This window comes from Carlito syrichta, unplaced genomic scaffold (genome assembly GCF_000164805.1).
Source record: "Carlito syrichta isolate Samal-C Ts95f unplaced genomic scaffold, Tarsius_syrichta-2.0.1 Scaffold311707, whole genome shotgun sequence".
Lineage (NCBI taxonomy): Eukaryota > Metazoa > Chordata > Mammalia > Primates > Tarsiidae > Carlito > Carlito syrichta.
Window position 1 is genome coordinate 328869 of NW_007255803.1, and position 19820 is coordinate 348688.

The window sequence follows — 19820 nt, forward strand, 5'->3', positions numbered from 1 at the left end:
ACCCGCGGCGCCGAGCCCGGCCACTGCAGCCCCCGCCCTACCGGCCCCCCTAGACGTTTCCAGAGCCCGAGAGTGCGAGCTCCCATTCGGGGGGGGGGACGGAAAGGAAAATATTATGGGGAAGGGGAGCTATTGATGTCAGACTGTGTCCTCTCTTTCCGTGCTGTCAGCTGAGCCGGAATTCAGCGGGATGAAGCCGGTTGTGAGGGGGCTTGAGCCTCACATTGCCTCATGGCTGAGGGAGATTTCTGTCTCGGGGGATTATAGCCTCTTTTTAATCTCTCCCGCCCCTCCCCTTAACTATTCCTGCTGGGAGAAGGGCAGGGTCTCTCTAGTCCCTTCTCTCCCCTGGTTCTCTTGGCCAGGACCACAGGGCTGTCAGTGAGATGCAGCAGGTGTGTGTTTTAAGCATCGCCCACCAGCTTCTGATGTACAGCCTGAGGTTGGGGCTGCCACTTTGCCCAGGGACTAGATGAGGGGGTGAGATCAGAGTGCTACCCCACTGCATCTGTTCAGTGTCATGTGGTGGCCTCATCATTCTGCCTCGTGTAGGGTGGTGGTGGTCGCTGCCCCGGTGTGTGAGTGTGACTAAAAGGTCTGGTGGTGGGAGCATCACTGCCCTCAAACTTGAAGTGTGTCTTTGCCACTCTACCCTGTTCCGTGTCCCAGTTCTTTCCCCCTTCTCCCTCCAGGGGTGCTTTCTCTGTGGTCCGCAGGTGTGTGAAGAAAACCTCCACGCAGGAGTATGCAGCAAAAATCATCAACACCAAGAAGTTGTCGGCCCGGGGTGAGCGTTCTCCATCTTCATCTCTTCCTGGGGGTGCCTCCTGGGGCTGTGGCTTCTGAAGATGCCCCAGGAGTTGGGGGCTGTGTGTTTCAGCACTTGGAAAAGAGTTGGAATTTCAGAGTGGGTAGATGTTGAAACCACACGAGAAGCTGCAAGGGGAACTGGAAGTGCACAGGTAGAAAAGAATGAAGTAAGAGATGCATGTGGGTAGCTGCAGTGGTCCCTGAAGGCTCAAGGGAATTCAACCCTTAGGGAGGTGGAGGATTTGGAGGTAGTGGATGGCGTGGAATGGAGAGCTCCTAATTTGGAGCCTCTTCCTTTAGGGCATTGGTGGCCACAGCTAGTCCCCATGCCCCAGTGATGACTTAGGATAGAAATGCAGTAAGTGAGCAGCTCTGACAAAGCCAGCCTCCCCTGCCCACCAGGCGGCAGAACAGACTCCCAAGGGAAAGGAATCTGTAAACATCAGGGGAGGCTGCTACTGGCGAGGGCTTCTCAGGAACAAATCTCGCCAGATGAACTTGATTGCTTTTTTGATCAAATTACAAAGTTGGTGGTGCAGCAGCAGATGTAGTCTGTCCTGGGTGGAGGGTGATGCCTCATGGTCCAGAAATCCCAATGGCTTGGTCTGGGCAGGAGCTGCACTGCCTCAGGGTTTGAGCATCATGAAGGCCCAGGCTTTGGAGCCTCACTTGTGAGATCCCCCCAAGTACTGGAGGCTGGGAGTGTCAGGGCCTCTCTTTTACACCTCGAATGTACACTCTGAACCTCTTATTGGGTGCTTGCCAAACTCACTCATCTGATAGGTGTAGGCCCAGCAACATGTGAAGTGCTCTGTGAATAGATCTGGTGAGTACGGAGGTCATTTCACGGAGGGCTGCGGAGTGCAGCTGGGGAACAAAGGTTATGAGACTCAGAGAAAGGAATTAGGGCTGGGCAATAGGACGCCATAAATATGTTAGGAACCAGGACAGATGCCCTAGGGAAAATGTGGACTTTGGCCAATAATGATGTGGGCATCTCGGGGATAAGAGACACGGTAGATGTCCCAAGCTCTGACAAGCTATAAAATTTCACAGAGATGACAGTGGGTTTCTGTCATGTGGGCAGTTGTTCTGGGACCTGTTTAGCAGGGCTGTATCTGCCCTCTGGCAGGGGAGTCTCTCCCCTCCCCTAGCAGGGCTTGTCTTGCTGTCTCCCACCCAGCCCCCATCTCCCCCTGTTCATGTGCTTTGGCTAGAAAGTGGACTTGTTTGTTTTCTTTCTCTCTGGATACCTTGAGTCTGAGGATGGTTACCATAGGGATAAATGGGTGATCAGGTGCCCTCCTCCTCTGGGGGACAATGGAGGCTGGGCTCTCTGACAGACATCCTCTAGCCAAGGATGGAAGGTGCAGGCAGGAATGATGGTTTGAGGATGGCTACCTCCCCATGTCCACACAGCATTGCCCTGGTGCATCAGAAATGGGGCTGGTGTTTGGTGTTTCCAGTTAATGATGCAATGCTTTGCTCTCCTCATCTCACCAGTGTCCCCTGACCCAGGGGTAAGGGAGGGAGAGACAGCTGGGAGCCGAATTCTGGGATGTGAGGATAGCTGGTATGGTGACTTTGTGGAGCTGTCTGACTTGGGCTTTCATTTCCCACTCCTTCCCTACCCGCCTGAACTTCCATGACCTGTGTGATAGCATCCCTTCCCCTTCCTCACCTCCTTTCAAACTTGTCCTATCTTTCCCAACAGATGTCTTTCTTTTGCTGCCCAAACTCGGTGAGGTTTCATTTCTCACTTTTTTTCCCCTCAAGAAAAGGATTCTTTTGTAAAATTATATGCTCCAGACATCAACTCCCCCTTTCTTGAGATGGTTATGCCAAGACTGGGCTCTGCTCAGGCCTTGTGTGCCAGGTTGACTTTGGGACGGAGGCCTGGGCCTGCCTGATAGGTACAAATGTGGGCCAGAGGAGTCAGAATGTTTAAGTGCCAGCCAGTACTGTTTGGAGGTGGGAGAGTAGGAGAATGTTGTCTTGGAGATGGAAGGAGCAAGGAGGGGCTGGGCTGTAGGTGTGCACATGGGGTGTGAGTTCCTGGAGAGAGTTGGGCCAGGGTACCCATCCACTAGGCTAGTGCCCATGGTGTTAGGGAGTGAGGGCCGTGGCTTCCCGATGGCCTCTCAGTTTACGCTGTATATTTTATAAAGGTGCAGCCACCGGGGCTGGATTTCACTCATCGCTGTCTGCCTGTCTAGAGCTCCACAGGTGTTGGATTTCTGTGTCTGGGAATGCCGTGGGCCCACTGGGGTCATCTGTGAAGGTCTGAAGGGGTTTGCTGTGTTTGCTGGGTCTCCCTACCCACTGTCTTTCTTGTTTGTGATTCTCTGTGCCGCAGAGGGAAGGGAAAGAAGGGGGTATAGAATTGTTTCTCCTTGGCGTCCCTGGTGAGATAGCCCAGGAGGCACGGAGAGAGATCACCTGGTCTTCTGGGGGCTCAGATCTGGATGGGAAGCCGTTTTTTGGGCTGTTGTGTCTTGTCATTGTGGCCTTAGAGGCCCACCTTGGTGACTGGCTTGCAAGGTAGGGAGTTCATGCGGATGTGCATTGAGTACTGTCTTTGTCTGCGGGCCTGTCTACATAAAGTCACTGAAAGTCACATAACGTCACTCCTTTTGCTTCAAAACAACGATAGGAGTGGAGCTGGGCTCTTAAGGGAGCCTGTGGTTCCAAGCTTAACGCTGCTAGGCTGAAGGAGGCATTTAAAATAGGCTTGGATGCAGGAGCTAGTGGGCCAGGTGATGGCAATGATAAGTCGTTATTTTAAGATTTAAGAGCACCCCCCCCCAAGGAGCCTGAGCCCTTATGTCTTTTTTTATTTTTAAATCTTCATATTCCCTTCTTATCTTTATTCATATGCATATATATTTTCACCTCACGGAGCATAACATTTTCTATCCTGCTCTCTTTGCTTATATCCAGAGCATTTTCCCAATATTGCCTTAGTTGAAGGGCAAATGGTTCTTTCTTTCGTCTACTTAGTTTAGAATTCCTCCTTGGAACAATCAACATCCTAAGAAACCTCTGTATTTGGACCATTTTCAGGATTCTAGGTGCTTTCACTAAGATGGATGCTGGGATAATGCCCTTGGCCTTACTAAGAGATGCTACCAGAGACAGTGTTATGAAATCTGTTACAGCATCTGCTATATTTATTTATTTAATCTGTATATCCCATGTGAAGAAATTTCTGTCGAAGCTAACTGTAAGCAAAAGCTTTTCTCTGCATGAGAACCTGGGGGATGAGAGAAGGACCCTTTTCTGTTTCTTGACTTCTAGGTGGGCAGGCCCTAGCAAAGTGCTTGATATATGCCAAGCACACATCAAATGAATGGATTAAGAGGACTGTGTAACCAGTCATGGTTGCCTTTTGGCTCTGGCTCCCAGAAAACTCAGAGTCAAGTTGCTGGAGCCCTTGTAGCCTGTTGCTGGCTTGAGTCTTCCTTTCTGCAGACCTGATATGGCTGCTGGAAGAGAGGACAGATGAGAATAAAGACCTATTCTTGGGGCGAAGGCAGGGTGGGAGGTGTAGGGAGATGGTGTAGCTTATAATTCCTCCTTCCTTGTCATTAATGGCCTTGTAGGAGCACTGTTGAGACATCCTCTAAGCAGTGATTATCAATTTTAGTGTGCATAATGATCACCTAGGACTAGTTTAAAATGCTGATTTCTGGGCTCTATCTATAGAGATTTTGCTTCAGGAGATCTGGAGTGGGGCCCCAGAATCTGCATTTTTAACACATGTATCAGTGAATTTCATGCAGATGGTTCCTGAGCCAGTCTTTAAGAGAAGCCTCCTAAAATCAGCAGCAACAGTAACAGTTGCTCTTGCCATGCTCTGTGGAATTCTCCAGACACACCTTTGCCCAACCTTCTCCAGATTGTGTCTCTGCTGCTATGTGGCCATCTGTGCACATGGGCAGTTCTGTGATTAGGGGCCTAATTCTTGGCCCCTGGATTGGGGTGTCAGTCTGTGTCTGAGGCAGTGGCAGGCTAAGTGGCTAGGGTAGTGGCATGTTGGCCACCAGAAGGGTAAAGGCTGTCCCTTTCTGGGTCCAGCTGGCCCTGGGGACTGAAATGGGATCCCCCTGGATGGCGCCAGCTCGAAGTCCCCACCCCCTTAGCGCTGGCCTGAGTAGCCCCCATGGCATTTGTGTCCCCTGCGGTGTCTCCTAGTGAGACTTTCCTGTTAAGGATCTGGGTGACAGGAGGGAACGAGAAAAGAGGGTGCAGCAGCCATGGAGGGAGGGGGCGAAGGAAGAGAAATGCACGCAGCACTGGAACGATGGGCCTCGAGGAAGCATTGGAGGAGGCTATGTGCAAAACCGTGCTTTCTTCCTGAGGATAAAATAGGCCAATTTCTGTAAACAGAGAAATGGGCAACCTGAGTATAAGTGATTGGACTCCTCTGACTTCTCTCCTGAAGGGAGGAGGAACCAGACTGGAGGTCCCTCCTCTGTGCCAAGGCTGGGCCGCTTTCATGGTGCAGTCACGATGTGCCCTCCCACCCACCTTCCCACGGTGACTTGGGGTGCTGCATGGGGGTGGGGGTGGAGGTTGGAAGGTGGCCCCATTCCATAGGAGAGGCTCCTGCTTTCTTCCTCTGGTCCCTTGTCATCATGCCCTTGTCAGAAGCTGTGCTGAAACCCTAGAGGTGAGTGGCTGACCCCATTCTCAGCTGAGACTGGAAGGGGAGGGGTGGGTGTGACCAGCTCCTGCCCCCATCTCTGTTCTTGCTGCTCTCTGAACAGCCTTGGCAAGCCTACAGGGGCCTGATTCCATGGGTGCCAAAAGGGTGGTGACAGAAAGAGGTGGGCACTTTGCACCTCTTAAGTGCCTCTCTGCAGAGGTCCTTTGTCATCTGCCCACAGCCAGACAGGTCTGCCCCAGGACCAGCGGGGAAACCAAGGCACAAAAGGTTTGTTTGGTTTTTTTTTTTTTGTTTTTGAGCTGTAGGTATGCCCATGATTTTGCCACTGCTCAGACCCAGCAACCTCAGGCGGTGCGGCCTCCACTGGCCCCTTGTCTCCTCCCTCTGAAACACAGGTTCTGGGTACTTTTCTCCTGTGATGAATCCTGGTGCATCACCCCACGCCACACCCCTCCATCTAGGCCCTGCAGAACTCATTCCTCCTTGCTGCTGGCTGAGGCCCCACTCTCGGCTGTACCCACCTCTCTGGGCTCTATGGTGGGGAGGTTTCCAGCCACTCCTCCCCAACACCATTTCTACTTCCTGGGCCCTATCAGCAGCAGCCGCAGCTTCCCATCTGCTCCCCTCTTTTCTCCTCCCTTTCTTTCCCCTCCCCCCCTGCTTGCTGCTGCCCTGGGAGGAGCTATTTTTAGGGGCTGCTTCCTGGGATGTTTTACTTGGGGCTGGTTACCATGAAGGAAATGTCACCAAAACAGTGGGCAAATGCTGCAGGCACTGGGAGCCCTGCCGGGGGCACAGAGAATGCAGCGGCTGACCCTGTTCTGGCCCTCGAGAGTGGCCAGAGTGTCCACAGGCAGAACCTTGCCTTCTTGGGGCTTGCTAGTGGCCCCATGGGGATTTTCTCTGTCAAAGCCAGTTTAGGAGCCTTTAGCAGCAGGGTACTTCTTGGCACCTTTCTCCTTTCCCTCCTTAATTAGAGCTTCCCTCGCCTTGAGATCCGGACATCTGGACACCGAAGTGGGGCTCAGGTCTTTGTTAAAACTGCTCAGGTTAGGGTTGACGAGAAGGGGAGGATGCTGGGTTAAGGGACAGAGCCTTAAGGGTTCACATGGGCATGTTTCAGGCCCTGTTCCACTGTATTCACAACCCTCAGCTAGTCCCCGGATGTATGGGTGTGAAGGAATTAGAAACCATAGCCTCTGCTCTTCCGTGGTAAATGGACATTGCTTTTAATTGGAGACTCTTTGCACCTTAAGAGCGAGATTCAAAGAGGAAAGGATGTGGCGTTGTAGTGTCAGAGTGAGGTCAATGGGATTGTGGCTTGGGATTCGCACTGGTCAGTGCCCAAAGCCTGGGGCTGTTTGTAAGCAGCTGGGGAACGTGGATTATGACACCAAATCCCCGCGCTGCCCTTGTTTCTGCTCCTCAGAGTGATGCCCAAGGGGGCCACACGGGGGCCTCTGCTGCTTGGGAAAGAGGTAAGGAGCACTCGGGAGGGCAGCAAGCTGAGGCTGACCCCCACTGAACATGTGAAATCGATGGGGCTGCAGGAAGCGTCTCACATCTATGTGGGGGTCACAGGCACAGACCTGCAAAATATGCCCTTTGGAAAGTTAAGAGCGTCTTTGAGATTGGAACTTGGGGAGTGTCCTCAGCCAGAGTAGGAATATGGTGTCCTTTCCCACGCACAAGAGGGTATGTTTAGGTGGCAGCGGGATCTTATTCGATGATAGTGCTGGCATTTGTGGTTTTTTTAGAAAAATGTCACTAAATCAACAGGCATATTCCTGCCTGGACCATGGAGAATCATGGCGAATTCCTCCCTGGTCCCCTAATCCCATGGAGGAAGGAAAGTGCATTTGGAATAGGCTTCTCCCTTCAAGTTGGAGGGCAGAGGTGGTTCTAGGCTCCGTGCAACCCTTTGCTGCACACTATCGCCTCACTATCTGCTTCCTCTTTTCTGCCTCCCGGGGTGCATCTGGTCCCTCTTTGCCGCCCTTGCTGTGAAATCGTGGCACCCTGGACCAGGTCCTGAAGCACTTGGGAAGAAGGCGGGAGAGGCAGGGCTTCTGGGATCCCTGGTTCCTAGGGCCTGGCTCTGCCCTGGTTGGACTGCTGGGGAAGGGTCCAGGCTGGGCCTGGAGGGCCCAAATGGGTCCCTGATAACGGCTGCTTCTGCTTTCTGCTCCTCTTGTCACCTCTGCTCTTGAGGGGGAAAACCTGCAGAGGGCTGTGGTTGGAGCTGGGCTGAAGGCCGGCAGGGGCGGTTCTCTCCATGGCAGTAGCACACAGGCGGGCAGGAAGTGGCCCTGTGCAAAAGCGGGAAGTGGCTGTTGTCAGACAGGAAGGGGGGGCTGGGCTGTGGGAGGGGGCAGGGACGAGCCTAGTAGAAAGGTAGGTGGGAGGAGGGTCAGCCTTGGTAGGTCTGAGCTGCTCCCTGGTGGTCACTGGAAGGAGGTCACTCAAGGGAGGAAGCCACCTTTGTGGCTGGCAGGGACCTCAGTGGAGTGTTGTCACCTTGGGATGTCGAGCCAGGGCCTATCTGACCACTGTGAACCAAGCCAGTTCAGTGACTTCACCCCTTTGGGGATTGAGACTGCTGTGTTCAGTAGGGACGTCCTTGGGAAAGATGCTCTTACATACCATTACTTGATCCTGAAACCCCACCACCGCTGCTGCTGGGGTGGGGCCCTCTGCTTTTTCCCAGCTGTGGACCACTTTGGAGATAAATACAAGAGATAGAAGGTATGGGGAGAAGAGACAGGATCCCAAGAGCTGAAAAGGCTGGGGGGGGGGCTGGTCTGTGCATGGGGGCAGGAGGCAGGGAGAGCATGGTGGGCAGAAACCACTCGGCTCATTGAGAAGCTTCTGGATGGCAGGGTGCCACAGCCAGCAAGGAAGAGGAGGGAGCCTGTGGCTAGCAGCACTTCCTGGGGTGATCCTCTCTCTCTGAGGAGCCCCTGTTGCTAACCTTCACCTGCAGATGGTGGACATGGGTGGGCTCCACCCAAGCGGAAGGAACACTCCCCTACCCCCAGTACTGTGGTGGAAGACCTTGTGGGAAGCCCAGAGGCCAGGTCAGGGGCTCAGTTGGTATGTTGTGGGCCCTGCATCTGCCCAGGTGGAGGGGAGAGTGGGTCCCACTCTCTCCATGTCTCTGGGCGTGACTGTGGCCACAAGCCCAGCCTGAGCGACCCTGTCTACCTTATCACTGGGCCCTTACAAAGGAGGCTCTTACTATGTGCCAGGCCCTGTGCTGAATACTTTTCCCATATTACTTCATTTAAATCTCACATTTTCTATCTCCCTTTTGTAAGTGAGGAAACTCTTTCCCATGATATGTGCCTGTCTCACTTTCTCACCTCTTTTGGGTCCTAATTGATGTCACTTCCTCACTGAGGCTTTCCCTGACCACCCCATTTAAGTGTTCATTCTCTCCCTTCCCTCCTTTATTTTTCTATTTAGCACTTGCTGCAACATCTAATGTACCACTGAGTTTTCTTATCTGCTGTCACTCCAACATCTAGAACAGTGCCTGTCACGTGGTAGGCCCCAATAAATATTTTTTTGAAGGAAGAAAAGAATGAATGAATGAGGGTCAGGTAGGTTTAATAACTTGCTAAATGTGGCAGTGCTGGATTCAATCCAGGGCTGTCTGACTTCAAAACCAATGTGTTAATTGCCATACTTGATGGCTAGGAATCAGAGCGAGAACCAAGGTGCAGCCTCAGGGATCAAAGAAGACATGAGCCTCACTCAGAACATGGAACTTAGCTCTTTGGAGTTTGGGCTGAACTAAGAGGCTAACAAGGACCCTCAGGCCCTGGGAAGTTCCTTCAAGGAGCTGGGAGCCAAAGTGTGTATCTCCTCTCTCCACTCTGAGTCACTGGTAAAGCCAGAACACCCTTATTTTTAGTACTGTTGCTTTTGTGGGACTGTAACCATTAGCCAGTAAGAGACTTAAGGAAGGAGATAAACATTAATCTTCTGGGCCTTCCCCTCAGCTGCCACCTCCGTATTGCAAGATGCTGTTCCCCCGCACCTGCCCAGGCAACCAAGCCCAAGAGTTGTGAGTTGGAGGGTGGTGAGGTGAGTGGCCAGAGAAAGAGCCAGTGGGTCTGCAGCTTTGGGACTGGCTAGTTTGGTACTTGCATCTCAAGTGCAGGGGCTGGGAGGAAGATGGGGGTCACACTCACATCCAACCAGATCTCAAAGAAGTAAGCCCTCCAGCCACCGACAGGGCTGTTGCTGCTTCCTCGAGGTCCCCAGCTTTTGGAGTTTACTGGACACATCCCTGTGCCTGGAACCAGGGGATACCAGGCAATGTAGGAGTTGGGGGTTACCTGGGGTTCTCCCGGCTACATCCTGGTCAGTGGTCATGCCAGGCCCAAGGACAGGAAGAAAGGCCTGACCCAGATCTTTGGGCAGCTGGGATGGATTAGCTGGGCAGCAGGAACTAATCTGTGTATCCCCACCTCCTTCCACAAAGCAGAGCTATTGCTAGAGGAAAAGTTTAGGACAAAGCTGGGTTTGGTTGGTGGTGAAGCAATAAATATGAATCTCTTCTAACCTATACTATCTATGTTATCTCAAACTGACAGACCTGGGTTTAAATCCCAGTTCTATCCCTTTCCTGCTGTGGGAACTTGGGAAAAATTAGTTAACTTCTCTGGGCCTCAGTTTCATCATCTATAAAATGGGGACAGTCATAGCATCTACCTGTGAGGGTCATGGGGAGCCTTACAGAGGCTTTCTTGCTGTTTAGGGTAGAGGCAGGGAGACAGGAATCACTTGGCAGATGGCAATGTGAAGGTATCTGCCCAGGCTTGGAGAAGCCAGGGTGAACTGGATTCTGCCCTCCAAAGCCTGGAGTCTCCACTTGACACTCTCACTTTTCTTTATTTAGTCATCATAGCATAGTAGTGGAGAAAGAAGGCTTTAGGCTAGACCACCTGCATCTACTACCTGTGTTAGTTACCTTAGGCAGGTTTCTTTATCTTTTTGAACCTGTTTCCTTATTTGTAATGTAAGAGAGCTCATCAGATCTCTACTGAGTTTCTGTGAGTATGAAACATGATATCCATGCCTCTGCCCGGCGTATAATAAATGCTTAGTAAGCGATAGTAATTACTACTACTGCTGTGATTGATAAACCTTTATTAAGCTGCTGTTCACAGAAGGAATTCTAGGAAGCAAGCCTCAGAAAGATGCCCCTTCACCCCCAAAGAACTTGTGACGGAAAGAAAACTGATATAACAGATGACGTGAGAAGCATGAGAAGGGCAGTGAGAGAAGGGGGAGGGGATGTCACAGGAGAGAGAAGCCATGGGCTACCAAGAGGAGCAGGAAAGACTTCATGAAGGAGGTGACCTTCGGCAGATCAACACAGGGCGGAGCTGGGGAGGGTTCTTAGGCTTCCCTGGGAATAGCATCCTCTCTTCCCACTTCCTGGAGCTCTGCCTTCCCGTGAAAGGAACTGACCCATGCAGCTCACTTGGATCTGGTGATTCGTGGATTCTGGTCATTTCACTAAAACAGAGTAATCCCAGAGTCTGAGTGGGCAGAGGTTGGAGCTCATGGTAGTGGGTGGCCAGGAGGGTCCTGAGGAGAAACAGCGTGCGCATCACAGTAGTGCCAACCTCTTAGAGTTGTTATGAGGATAAATTAAAAGATATATCTGCCTGGTGTACAGGTAAGCTGTCAATAAATGTTAGCTGTTACTATTATTATTTTAAATCATCATTAACTTTAACATCATCAGCACCTTTATTATCAGCATCATTTTGTTTCAGGGTTGCCCTCAGGAATACATTGAGATTATAATAAAAACTCCTAGCACAGTGCCACGTATATATTAGGTGCTCAATACAACTTAGCTATTATGGTATTCCCAATAAGAAAGAGATTCTGAATACTTTGACCCACTGAAATCCCTGCTGTAGTGGAAAGAGAATTTTAGTTGAAGACCTGGATTCATATCCCAGTTCTGCTACTCACTGGTCTTGTCCTTGTCTGGAAAATGTGGGCATAATAACTATCTCCAGGGTTGCTGTGACATGCTGCATTAATTCAGCAAATCATCAAAAGTGCATAGTTGGTGGCTCAGAACTGAAGGAATATGAATAGCCAGTAACCACAAATAGAATGGATGGTTGATGATTTTTGTTTCCTCTCTTCTGCTTTTAGATCACCAGAAACTAGAACGTGAAGCTCGGATATGTCGACTTCTGAAACATCCAAACATTGGTGAGTGCCCTGCCCAGAGTATTTCATGGGTACTTTGCGGACGGCACGGAGAACAGAGATGTGCTGCTTTTGTGTGTGGGATCACCTCTGTCTGTGGGCCTTCACCTGGTGTCTTTTTTTGCTCAAGCAAGATAGCAGCTGTGTCTCAGAATTCTGGGACATTCTAGTTTAGAGACCTGGGCATCTGCCTCACTGCAGTGCCATCGCAGGGCTGGGGTGTGAGGCATGAGAATAGGTTTCAGCCTCTATTTCTTCCCTTTCTCCTTCTGTCTTTGGACTGAGATCCAGGGTCCTCAGTGTGTGAGGTTCTGGGCTCCTAGCCTGCCAGAGTCCCTCACTAGGGGCCATCCATGGCCCTCATGAAAGGGTCAGGATTTTGTTTCTGGACCTGAAAGAGTTTTGTTCCTGCTGCAGTGTCCTGCACTCTCTGGGGGTTTCCATGGCACTCCTGTTTGTATTCCCCAGAACCAGGAAACCAAACTGCCCACCCGCCTGGCTTCTCTGGGGAAAGGATGGCAGGAGTCACTCAGATGGAGAAGGAGAAAAAAATTAAGAGGGTTTCTCCCTGCTCCTACCCTGACTGAGGGGACAAGAGCACATTGTTGGTTGTTCTAAAGCCTGAGGAGGTTTGCCTGCCACAACCCACTCTGGCTCAGTTTTGCATTGTTCAGCCAAAATAGTCTTTGCCAAAAGCGTTGGCCCTGATTTGGTGCTCCCTGCAGAAAGGACAGAAACTGGGCTGGCTGCAGTGTCTGAGCAGAAACCCCAGTGTTGACTTGAGGCAGAGCAGGGAGCATCTCCTAGGTTTTCCCTGAGTCATCACAAAAGACAACACATGTTCTGTGCTCCTCAGGCATGGCCTAAATATTGGGGCTCCCACAGTGCCCCGGAGGCCGCTGGCTCTGCTCTGTTGGCGGCCAGGGCTATGGGGCGACTTGCCGAAGCTCAGTGCTTCCTCCAGAGCTACCCAGCCTCCGGCTTCCCAGATCTCGGGCTAGAATGCTCAGCGTGGAAGAGCGGAGGTCATACTCCAGCCCCCGGGTAGAGGAATAGCTCTGAGTAACCAGAACGCCAACCATGCAGGGCTTTATAGATGACAGTCAGCAGCTTGGATTACACCCGAAGCAGATTGGCATGGCCAGCGATCGGCTGTGCCTGGTGCAGTGTGTTCCCTGGAGCCAGCACCTCTCAGCTGGTGGGTCCTGTCCTTAGAACTACTGGAGCTTCTGGGTGGTCTCTGAGGTTAGAACCTTCACCTGCACGGTGAGGACTGGTGTGTTGGCTTGGGTAGGAGAGCCAACAGAGAGAAGCACCTAGAACAGCAGTCACAAATTCAGGCATGTTTTGCTTGGCTGGCTCAGTGGTCTAAAAATATTTTTATTATTTGCCAATATTTAAAAATGAGATTACATATTTTGAAAAAAGTTGATTTCCCTGCCTTTCAAATCCAAAGGCTCGGCTCTGCTGAGCCTATCCCATGCACGTTCAGAGGCAGCTGTGGGGAGTGGCGGCTGCCCCTTCATCAACTGGCCACCGTCCTTGCCACCCCCTGTTATCTCAAATTTGTACCACTCCCTGCCCCCCACCCCGGGACCCTGAAGGCCTTGTGAGCTTGTGGCTTCTGACCTACAAGTTCCTGAACAGGAAGAAAAAGCTTATGAGGGACTAAGGCCATCAGAAGCTTTTTGGTGTTCCAGTCCTGGGTCTCAAGGTCCGAGGGCTTCCTTTCCTTTATGTTCCTGTGACCAACCCATTCAGTGATAATGCACTGTCCTTATGTAGGGAGGAGCACAAGGGGTAGGGACTGGTGATGCAGAAGTCAGGTCCACATCTGACCGGGCTTGGTGGCTCAACCTGTAATCCCAGCACTTTGGGAGGCCCAGGTGAGTGGACTGCCTGAGCCTGCAGGTTTGAGACCAGCCCGGGCAACTTGGCGAGACCTCATCTCTATAGTCAATCAAAAATTAGCTGGGCATGGTAGCATGCACCTGTAGTTCAGGCTACTTGGAAAGCTGAGGCAGAAGGATTGCCAGAGCCCAGCAGGTCAATGCTGGGGTAGCCTTGAGTGTGCCACTGTACTCCACCCTGGGCAGCAGAGTGAGACTTCAACTCAAAAAAACAAACAAACAAACAAACAAAAAAGAACCTTACATCTGTATCACCTGTGACACAGAGTTGTGTGGTTGACCATGGAAGGGTCAGGGTATAATGAAGACAGCTGAGAAACGGAACAGGAAGAACAAAAATGAGATTCTAGGTTGGGTACAGTGGCTCACACCTGTAATCTTAGCACTTTGGGAGGCTTAGGTGGGAGGATCATTTGAGCCTAGGAGTTTGAGACTAGCCTGGGCAACATGGTAAGAGCTCATCTCTACAAAAAAAAAAAAAAAAATTTAGCCAGGCGTGGTGGTACCTGCCTCTAGTCAGTCCCAGCTACTCTGGAGGCTGGGGTGGCAGGATTGCCTGAGCTCAGGAGGTCAAGGCTGTTGTGAGCCATAACAATGCTACTGCACTTCAGCCTGTGTGGCAGAGTGCGGCTCTGACTCAGAAAAGGGGGCGGGGGTGTTGTGGGGAGGGATTCTAGCTGAAGAAAGTTCTGTCTTTCTTTTTATGTATTTCTAGAATGAAATACATACTTTTTGACCTCTTAGATTTGACTTGGTTTGGTAACCCTTTCCTTTTCCTGCCTGCCCCTAGCTCAGAGTAGAGGCAACAGAACAGTTGTCTGTCCCAGCTGTCTGCTCTGTTAGGAAGGCAGAAAGACCCAGGAAAGGCCAGTCATGGCACTGTCACTTTGTTGGCATCTGCTTGCCTAGAACTGTGCCTCTGTTTCATGACTGCTCTCAGGTCCTGAGGGATGTTGGACCTATTCAGAATAGGTCTGAGGGCCTATTCCGGGGTCAAGGGCATAAGGAGGGAAGGGAGAGTCAGGCCTATGTCCTGGGAGTCCTGGCATCCAGTGGGAACCAGAGCTCCTGGAGATGTCACGGGGCTGTAGGTCCAGGACGTGGGAGTTGCTATGGATCTGGGCCTGGCTTGTGGCAGGAGAGGAGGCGGTTCTGTGTCCCTAATTCATATTCCTCTCTTCTCTCTACTGCTCTGTCCTTCAGAGCTGTGACCCTTTTGGCTCTGGCCTCTTGAACTGCATCCCAAAAGGGAGACAAGTGGACCAGACCAAGAATGGTGCACAGTTGGGGAAGCTGCGAGCGAGAGCACGTGGTCGGCTTCTGGTTGTTGTCAGACTTAGAGGCACATAATTTGGCTGGAGTGCTTGGTGCTGGGGGCCAGGCATCCCCAGATTTTTCCTTGATAGACGTTCTGTCCCAGGAGGTAAAAGTCTGTTGGAAGAGTGAACCCTAGTGTAAACTGTGGACTTTGAGTGATAATGACGTGTCAGTGTGGGTGTGTCAGTTGATGGTGGGGGCGGCCGTGCATGTAGGGGGACATGGGTATTTGGGAACTCTGTGTACTTTCTGCTCAGTTTTGTTATGACCCTAAACTGCTCCAAAAATAAATCTTATTAATTAAAAACAAACAAACAAACAAACAACAAAGTGCCTGTTGGGTGTAAGGTATACCGCTGAACTCAAAACAGTCCCCGGAGAGTGGCCAGTGGCTGGGAGTTGGGAGGAGGAGACAGCCAGCTGGGTCTGAGTCTGAATGAAGTGCGTTCTACCTGTGATCTGCTTGCTCCCTGCTCTAAATTCCTCTAATGAATAGACTCTGTCTTCCTTCACGCTGAGCTGCCCCAGCAGTTTCGATCACAGTCTAGCATTGTGGTTTAGAGCAGTACTTCTCAAACTTTTATGTGCCTATGACTCACCCAGGGATCGTGTTAAAATTCAGATTTGGATTCAATAAGTCTGGGGTAGGATCTGAGATTCTTCGTGTCTGACAGTCTCCAGGTGACACTCGTGCTGTTGGTCTGCCGTCCATATTTGGAGAAGCCAAGGTTTGTGGTTTTGGAGTGACATCCAGGTTTGGGGTTTGAATCTGGGATTTGCCAGTTGGTAGCTGTGAACTCTGGCACGTTATTTAACCCATCTGCGCCTGTCTCTGTTTTGTCATCTGGGCCTCTCGTGGAGTGGTTAAGAAAGGGTTCAGCGAGTAAAGGGAGGCTAGGAAACAAAGATGATTAAAATGAAAATGGAGGCCGGACTTGGTGGCTCAGCCTGTAATCCCAGCACTTTGGGAGACCGAGGCAAGTGGATTGCCTGAGCCCGCAGGTTCGAGACCCACCCGGGCAGATTGGTGAGACCTCGTCTCTACAATAAATCAAAAATTAGCTGGGCGTGGTAGCGGGCGCCTGTAGTTACGGCTACTTGGAAGGCTGAGGCGGAAGGATCGCTGGAGCCCAGCACGTCGAGGCTGCGGTGTCTGGGAACGTGCCACTGCACTCCATTCTGGGTTACAGAGTGAGACTCAATTTCAGAAAAATAAAATGAAATGAAATGAAAATGGAGATTCCAACTCCTAGGGGTGACCGCTCCTAGACCCCCCAGCCCCAGCTCTGTTCTCAAGTGATTCAAGCCAGGCTGTTGTTCACCTTGGGCCCAGGGCCCATTCAGCTAATGGTAAGTTAGCAAAAACAGTTGCAAAGAAAAAGAAGGAAACCTTGAATCATGACTGAGCAGCTCCTAAATCCCTGCCTCAGGGTGAGGGAAAGTCCTGCTGCAGCGGACTCCTAGGGGACGGGCTCAGTCCCTTTTGAGCCCCCCATGACAGCAGGACCTCCTTTCTACTGTATTGTTGCTTTGGACATTTTAAACAGCGACACTTTTTCAGTGCTTTTTTGAGAAAGTTTTTTTTAGTTAAAATGTGGTATGTTGTTGGGTGGTTTCTATAAAATCGGAAATAGCCACAACATTTGGGTCGTGACTGTCTCCATCCTTGAAGGTATGAGATATCAAGTAAATGTGTCTAGGTGTTTTGACTTGACCTGTCTTACACAGTTTTTAAAGAACAGCAATTAGGTTTATTGCTGAAATGCAGTAAATGCTTTATCCTCCTTTTCCCAGATCTTCTCCCTGCAGACGTGGTCTGGCCCTGCTTGGCCTTCATGCCCTGTCATTACCTCGGAATGGGCTGGGTGTCAGTTTATTCCATGCATCCATAGTACTCTTTGCTTCTGCTTCATGGCGCTTGACGTAGTTGTGCTTAGTTACATGTTTGTGTAATTGCTGGTTTAAAACCCATCTTCTCTCTTTGCCTGGAAGCTTTGGGAAGCAGGACCAGCTTCTCTTCTTCATTCACAAGCCATATCCGTGGCACATACAGCTTTGCCTACTTCAGGGCAGGTGCCCAGTAGACATCGTTGAGCTCGTCAGAATGGCCGGAGTAGTGGGGACAGATTGGAGCTCCTTTAGTCTAAGAGTTTGGAGACAGTGACTCCCTAGCAACTCTGCTAGTGTCAGCAGTCTTGCTGTCTGTTTGTCTTGGCTTCAAGGGCCAGTTCTGCCACTTAGTGTGACTTTGGGCAAGTTTCTTTTGGAGCCTCAGTTTCCTCTGCTGTCAGATGGGGTTATTATAAGTAGATACTCTTCAGAGTGAATGTGGGGGGTTCTATAAAATAGCACATATGAAGCACGCAGCACAATGCTTGCCACCCAGGAACAATTCAACTAAGTTTTCGTGGTTATCATTTCCGTCATTATGATCAAGAATCTAGCGGGGTGCTGTGGCTTGTGCAAATAATCCCAGCTGTGTGGAAGGATTGCTTGAGCCTAGGAGTTTTGAGTCCATCCTGGGTAACATAGGGAGGTCCTGTCTCTTAAAAAAAAAAAAAGAGGATCTGCTACTGCTTGCTAGGTAGACACTTAGAAGGGCGCAGTTGTTTTGTCCTCTTGTTCTCAGTTCCCTGTTCATTTCTTTACAAGTTAAAAAAAGATGATAGCAGTCTTATTCAGATACCAGACCCTCCCCCATCCCTCCCTTGCCTTGGTGGGTGCTTTGCTCTGGGGCACACATCAAAGCTGTTCTCTCTGCTGGGTGGCCTGGAAGGATTAGTCTTCCTTTGCTGTGCCTCTCTTCTAATTCTCCTCCCTGGCTTCCTCCCACCTGGTCTGTGTGTGGCCTTTCTGGAGAAGGGCAGACGTCGGTGACTCCCGGTCTGAGCAGAGGCATGGGTGCCTGCACTCCTTGCCCTGTTCTCAGCTGTGCTGTGCTGTGCTGGGGGGGTGGGGGGAGCGGGCATGGGGGTCTGGGTGAGGCCAGGCTAAGGCCCGGCCCAGGCAGGCCCGAGAGACTCCCCTGGGAGTGGCTGTTAGCATCGTACCTGCTGTCCTGTTAGCTCACCATCCTGCTACTGTTAGTCACCTCCCTAATGAAGCTGGTCTTTAGCTTCTGGGACAGCTGATTTCCAGGGGATTATTTGTATTACACACTTTAATGCTTTTTAATAGCAAATTTTTAATTAAATGGAAAGTCCTTTTGGAAGCAAGGGAGCGGCAGCTGCAGCAAGACTCAGCATGAGGCTCCAACTTAGACCAGAGACGCACAAGTGAGGAGAGAGGCAGCAGCCCTCTGGGGGAATGTGATTGAGCATGCCCAGGTTAGTTTGGGTGGGAGGAAAGCAAGGGTCTGGCACTGGCTCCTTCCTTCTGTCCTAAAAACCCTCCTCTGTCATCTACAGGCCTAGGGAAGCGTCAGCTTATTTGCCCAAGTACAGGAGAGAACAGTTGACAGAGGAGGGGTATTATTAAAAGTATCCCCTGCCTTTGGTCCTGAACACACAGAAATACGGAGATCGGGTGGGCTTTTAGGGTTTGGGTAACCAGATCAGATCAATAAGGTAGGTGATATCATGTGTAAATTGTCATTAGGCCCTGGATCCAGTCCTGGCAGGCTTCTGAGTCCTCCTTTATCCAGTGAGGAGAACAAGGGGACTCCAGTGATGGTTTATTGCCTTGGGGTAAGGCTCAGTGCCTCGGGATAGGGCTGGCTGGGTTGTGCATGTTGCTGTCTGACTGATCTTGCCATGGTCAGGAGGGGATGTAGAGAAGGGCCTCAGCCTTGAGGAAATGCTCTGATGCTGGAAATGGAAGCAGCCTAGGCCAAGGAAGAGACACAGTGATTTCTTTGCATCCAAGCACTTTACCAGTTGGTTTGGTGTCAGGCCATTCCTGAAGTGCCCCGTGAGGTGCTCCTAGAACTGCCAAGGATTGAAGCAAAGGTCAAACAGAGGGAGCCCTTTGGAACAGAGGTTCCCCATCAAGAGAGTTCAGGTGAGGGGAGGGATGGGACAGTTGCCAAAGCAGAGTAGTGTTTGCATTAGAATGATGCTCAGGGGTTGGCATTTAACCCAGAGGTAGCTTTGTGGGCAGAAGCTTGAAGAGGAGACTTCAGAAGGCATTAGGCTGGGTTTTTGCCCAAGAACTTTGGAGGCGGGGAGTGGGAAGGGATTCTGCTCGCCAGCCTTTTCTTGCAGTTGGTGAATTGCCCCAGTCTTCTCCGTGCAGTGCCCTCCCGGACTCTCTTCGATGCTGTCACAGGGACATTTGTGAGCAGTCTCTCTTCCAGGCTCCATCGCTTTGTTGTCTGGATGTACAGGCTGTCCCACATTTCTTATAAGAAGCAGTGGTGTAGAACTGTCTCTGGAGTCACACAGGCCAGGCACCTATAATCCCAACTTGAGTCCAGGAGTTCAAGACCAACCTGAGCAACATATCAAGAAATCATCTCTATAAAATTTTTTTTTAAATTAGCTGGGTGTGGTGATACGTGCCTGTAGTTCCAGCCACTCAGGAGGCTGAAGTGGAAGAGTTACCTGAGCCCAGGAGATCGAGGCTGTGGTGAGCTGTGGTCATGCCACTTTACTCCAGCCTAGGTGACTAAGACCCCCGACTCAAAAAATATATAACCTCTTCAAAGACAGTCACTACGTTTGTCCCTCCTGAATCCCACCACTTCCCACAGGGTCTGGCACACAGTAGGCGCTCAGTAAATGCTTTTGGAATCAGCAGTGTATGCCAGGAGCCTAACACAAGGTCTGGCATGTGGCAAGCACTTAATAAATGGTTATTGTCGTTGCTCCCTGATTGTGCACGTGGCCTTCTGGGCTCACCATCCATTATCCTGCACCACGTGCCTTCCTGTT

At 51.0% G+C, this 19820-nt stretch overlaps 1 protein-coding gene across 1 annotated transcript in view; it reads left to right on the top strand.

The window, feature by feature from the left end:
- The first annotated feature begins 692 nt into the window (after nucleotides 1-692).
- Nucleotides 693-19820, top strand: part of CAMK2G (calcium/calmodulin dependent protein kinase II gamma) — a 59074-nt gene continuing 39946 nt past the window's right edge. The window contains exons 1-2 of the mRNA XM_021718017.1: nucleotides 693-787; nucleotides 11666-11725. Coding sequence (XP_021573692.1) covers nucleotides 11697-11725 — 29 coding nt within the window. The 5' untranslated portion in view covers nucleotides 693-787; nucleotides 11666-11696. The remainder of the gene's footprint in view (nucleotides 788-11665; nucleotides 11726-19820) is intronic.